The 5,799-nt window shown below is 40.3% G+C and overlaps 1 protein-coding gene across 1 annotated transcript; it reads left to right on the forward strand.

The window, feature by feature from the left end:
- Positions 1 to 1,166: 1,166 nt before the first annotated feature.
- Positions 1,167 to 2,466, forward strand: LOC308292569 (cytochrome c iso-1/iso-2-like; the record flags this gene model as incomplete). Its single annotated transcript, XM_080734942.1, has 2 exons — positions 1,167 to 1,335; positions 2,321 to 2,466. 2 exons carry the CDS (start codon positions 1,167 to 1,169, stop codon positions 2,464 to 2,466), a joined length of 315 nt encoding a protein of 104 aa, XP_080591068.1.
- Between the last annotated feature and the right edge of the window lie 3,333 nt (positions 2,467 to 5,799).

Raw genomic sequence — 5,799 nt, forward strand, 5'->3', positions numbered from 1 at the left:
TGTGTTCTACTTTACATGTTTGTTGTTGCTAGCATTAACATTTATGATACTGTGAGATTAAGACTATAAGCATAATTTACCAGTTTATAAACAACAATAGCAACATTAGGTTAGCAACTGCTGCTTTTCAGAAAGTTTACCTTCAGAGTTCAGGCTGAAAAAGCGCACCGTTGCCCCACCCGGTGTGCATTTCCGAACGCACCCCCCGTTTCTCGGCGAGCTTCATTTCGGCGACTCTACCTGTTACCGTCTAGATAGGGCAGGGCTTAAAAAAATTACAAGCACACAAACATTCATCCATCTGAAAAGGTGCGGATACCTGTGAATATAGTCGTCGCATTAGGTCAGGTAAGCGTCGTTTATCATCATGTTATTTATATGCGAGTAGAACGGAAACAATTAAATACAAAAACAACTTTACATGTCGTCTGACGTCGAGTTTATCCGTTGTTTTGTTTTCCTTCCTGCTTTGAAGCTCTCCAGACCAGATCTATTCTGCAGTGATGGGTGTTTATGGACTTTCGATGTATAAATCAAGGCTTATTATAAAGACCAGCCAAAGGGTGTTAGAATTCACCTATAAGTAAAGGCATTCCACTACTCTATTCACTATATGCGTTGGCTACAACTTAAGTTCAAGTTCAATTAAGTTCGTCGTCTCATCTCTTGGGCGCAGCCAGTGCGCTATATAGCACGGTCAGATGAGCTGCTGATGGAAATTTTGTTGATAGGATAGTAACTGCAGGCCAGGTAGGTAGGCCAAGTCATCCCGAAAAAACTAAAACCAAACTATGTAAAAGCCTAAAAAAAGAGAGAAAAAAAATGTGGATAGGCTGTTGGATGTATTTGGACTCATGTCTGAATTGATTTAAGCCTATATTTTGACAATATATTATCCCATATGCCTATTGGATTATCCAAGTGGGCCATTTATTTGAAGGAAATATTAAATGGGCCTACATGGCTTGCTTGTTTTTATTAGTTTTGGTCTATGCCAATGGGTGAAGTTCTTACATTATTCACTTGTGTTCACATAAGGGAATCATGACATTACAATAATGTCATGACTGCTCATGGATGAGTGTCACTGTTCTGTAACACACTGGTGTAGACTACATGTATGGATTGACTGAGCTCTCTTTTCCCTCTGGGCAGGCAGCTGTGTGATGGGGGACCTCAAGAAAGGGAAGAAGGCATTTGTCCAGAAGTGTGCTCAGTGTCACACGGTTAATGAGGGGGGGAAACACAAGGTGGGACCCAACCTCTGGGGTCTGTTTGGTAGGAAGACAGGCCAGTCACCGGGATACTCCTACACACAGGCTAATATTGATAAGGGTAAGTCAGTCACACACTGCATTGTGTGTGTGTGTGTGTGTGTGTGTGTGTGTGTGTGTGTGTGTGTGTGTGTGTGTGTGTGTGTGTGTGTGTGTGTGTGTGTGTGTGTGTGTGTGTGTGTGTGTGTGTGTGTGTGTGTGTGTGTGTGTGTGAGACACACGCATAATTATGTGCGAGTGAGAGAGAGGCAGAGAAGTTAAGGTGATCTGGGAGATTGTTCCAGGCGGTGTCTTTAAGTCTGGCAGTTAGCTGCAGGTCTGAACCGGCAGGGTTGCGTTGATGAGATTCCTTCTCTGATTTACTCTTTAACACCCCCGCCAGAGTGTGTCAGTACAGTAGTGCAACCAAAGCTATACTGTCCTACTCATACACTAAAAACAAATGGTGCTAAATAGTAAAAGAAAATATATATATATATATTAAAGCTACTAGCTATTAGAGCTGAAGAAAGAACCTCTAAAAAGAACCATACAGGGACTTAACAGGTTCATATGGCAGCGGTGAATTATAGCACCTCAACCAAAGAACCGCTGCACATTTTGTGTGCGTGTCTGTGTGTACATTTAGTTAAACAAATGGTAATGGTGTGTTTACTCACAAGACTAGTTTATTTGTGCTATATGTGCTATATATCACTTGGAACTATATCGCATGGAACTCTGACTGACCCCCCCCCCCCCCCCCCCCCCCCCCCCCACACACACACACACACACACACACACACACACACACCAACTACAATTACTGCTAGTAGTACTGGCGTACATGTTGCTGTCACTGATACTACTATTGCTACTAGTACAACTAGAACTAACTAAACTACATAATGATAATGCTGTTGTGTGGTTAGAAGGAATGCAGAGAAATAAGACAAAAGTCCTTGTGATCATAATAATACAAACTCATGTCTGTCTGTCTGTCTGTCTGTCTGTCTGTCTGTCTGTCTGTCTGTCTGTCTGTCTGTCTGTCTGTCCCTGAATGCCAGGTATAGTGTGGGAGGAAGACACTTTGATGGTGTATCTTAAGAATCCCAAGAAATACATCCCAGGAACCAAGATGATCTTTTCCGGTCTCAGAAAGAAGAAAGAGCGACATGACATTATTGCCTATTTAAAAAGTGCCACCTCCTAAGCCTGATTCATACTTAGTCATACAATGCTGTCGCATGCCAATAATAGCCGACCTACAAGCTCACAGCTTATCATGGATGCAACGCGATGTGAGCTTGTAGGCCAGCAATTTCTTGCGCACAACACTGTTTTGCGACAGAGCATACAGTAAATGCTCTCAGAGCCACACACACACACACACACACACACACACACACACACACACACACACACACACACACACACACACACACACACACACACACACACACACACACATACACACACAAACACACACACACACACACACACACACACACACACACACACACACACACACACTTGCACCAATAGACATGGACAAAGCTATCAACTTGAGGCATCATACATTTGGGACATACCGGTAACACAGTGGTTCAAGACGTTAGTCTTATTTATTTTTTGTCATGATTTATATGTGGGTACCTGTCAATTAGTCAATGCTTTACGTAAAAAACATACTTGTGTGCCTTTGTGCTCTTCTGTTTTGCTGCTGTGCTTTTTCTGTTCTTTGTGGGCTGTTTTTAATTAGGATTGTTTGGAGTCACTTTAGTGCTTGGATATTTTCCACATAGTTCAGGGCAGGCCTTATAAAATGCTGCAGATGTGCTCTTACAAAACTGACTAGCTATAGCTAACTGCTGCATGACTTTAGACTGCTAAAACAACTGCTACTATACATTATAGACTGGTGCTGTATAAGACTGCTATGCTATGGACTGCTAACGGTTAGTGTACTGTATGTTGTACGTTTTTTGATTCTCACTCAGTAGGTTGTGACCAAAAATAGTTTTGTAAGACATACATTTTCTATTGGGGAACATTGTGTTGTCTGACTCTAGTCTGTACAATACTTTACTTAATGCGCTTTTACTTTCACAACTTTTACTTTCACTGGATGGATGGCATGAATGTCTATTGATCTTTTTTATTGCAGTTATTGTACTGTATCTAATATCTAATGTATAGCAATTTTAGACCTATATAGCCTCTTACACATTATGCATCTTTTGTACTTGGATCCACAAGAATATTGGCTCCATGATCAGCTCTCGGTTGAAACCGGGAGGTCCTTTTTATGGCTTTAAATGGCTCCAAAGAGTCATTTGTAGGTCCCACAGTGGGTTGAGAGTAGATGTAGAAAGTACTCTTGCAAATTAATCTCACGGCAGTCTTACCATCATGTACACTTTTAGTATGTCAATAACTTAAACATTTGTATTTGCCACAGCACAGACTGTATTGGTTAGGTGGCATGATCTAGTAACTACTAACGGCTGACACTGGAGCTAATATTCTCTAAGGTTCAAGTGCTAAGAGACGCATTATGCATAGGTCTGAAATCGCTTAACTTCCTTTGTTTTATACTTTGAGAGTTTATGATAAATGAACAATTCTTACGTGTGGGATACGGACAGATGTCAGTAAGGTCAGTCATGTAGTACATGTGGTTGAGACCATGGCTGCACGATATTAGGAAAACATGCAATATGACTAGTAAGTAAACAATTACTATAGAGTCAGTGAAACCAGTCTTTCTGCCTTAGGTGTGCTGCTAACATACTACACTATTAATAGCCTACTCCTCCATATGCACACACTCCAATCCAAGAGATGGATTATATTTCCATGCCAACAACATGGTTTTACTAAAAGGATTGCACTATACAGTGGCTGCTGATGATCAATGAATATATACCACCAACTTAGCAATAGTTTCTCACTGCTCCGCTTTCATCTTTTTTTCTAATCTAAACAAAGACATACCTGATTGTTTAAATGAATGAAACCTGTTAATATTGTACATGTTGATATTGTGATGATACATTTTTGATATATTGTGCAGCCCTTGTTGAGACTATATGAACCCTGATGGATCCTCCCACTCCTGATAATGCTGATGTTTTTTGATAACCATTTTGTTTACATTAAGTTTCAAAATAAAAAATGTGTACAATAATGCTGAAGCTACTTGATGAAAGTGGGTCATAAAAAATTAATTGAAATGTATATATCTGGTTTTAATATAATCAACTTTGGTCTACCCCCAGTCAGTAGATTGTTAGTAGCTAGTAGCTACCGATATGTGTTCTGTGTAGGTGCTGTGTTGTGTGTACGTATGTGTCCATACTCCATTAGATTAGCAACCTGTAGAACTATTTCAACCTGTATGTTTTTACATTTAGCCTAATAAAATTCTATTTTCAGACCTGAGAGTGGTGAGTGCAATGGATTTGATGCTTTGTTACTACCATTAACTTTATACCATTATCTTGATAAGAGCTGAAGTGAAAGGAAACCACCTATCAACTGCTTCATTTAGACAGAACCAGGAGAAAGTAAATCTCACTGTAGTAGCTTGTGGACAACATGCAACAGTTCCCGAATCCTATCTAAAAATCTTAATCATATCTAAAATATAGCTTTGTTAAATAAAGTATTGCATTATATATAGCTTTGTTAAATAAAGTATTGCATTACATAGCATTGATTGCTTTGATAGTAACTGCGACCTGACGGTCGCAGTTACTATCAAAACCTCCACCGGCTGTCCGTTAGTCTATCAATCCGTCAGTCTGTCTGTCTGTCACGTCACGCCACGTCACACTTTTGCCCTACTCATATCTCCGCCACTGTTGCCAATATCCATGTCAAACTTTACACATGCACACTCCTTGTGTGTGCAAAGTGACGGTCGCTTATCTCCTGATTAGGGAGTCTTACTGGTCAATCTTTGTGTTTGTCAGAAGCTAATCTCGCAAACTGCTGGGCTGATCAGAAACATGTTTTTGAGCGGTGCTAACCTCTCCTACATCTGGTTTTGTGTGTCTGTCCCTATGTCTGTTGTACAAGACTAACGTCACACGTCATAGAAAGTACTCAGAAACCGACATCACCACAGCTGATGTCACAGACAGAACGGCCCATACAAGGTGATATGCACGTGTGTTGTTGCGAAGGTCGCAAATACCATGAGAAATGTCGCAGCTTGTCTCTGTGTCAGTCAGTCAGTCAGTCAGTCAGTCAGTCTGTCAGTACACATTTTTACAGTCTATTGGTTGGTTCCCTTGTCACAAGTCCATATATGGGTATTCCCCAGAATCTCTTTTATGCCCAGATATGAAGATCCCTGATGTCCCATTGATATATATCACTGGCCAGATGGCCAAACCAAGGCCCATATCTGTGTGGCTGGTTCAGATAGGGATCTACATGTATGGGCATAACATATATTGTATGCATATGGATACATATTATTATTAATAAAGGATAAAATAAAATAAAAATATATATATTGGCATTCCCAGAAACAAAA

This window comes from Nannobrachium achirus (genome assembly GCF_963921795.1).
Source record: "Nannobrachium achirus genome assembly, chromosome: 10".
Taxonomy (NCBI): Eukaryota; Metazoa; Chordata; class Actinopteri; order Myctophiformes; family Myctophidae; genus Nannobrachium; species Nannobrachium achirus.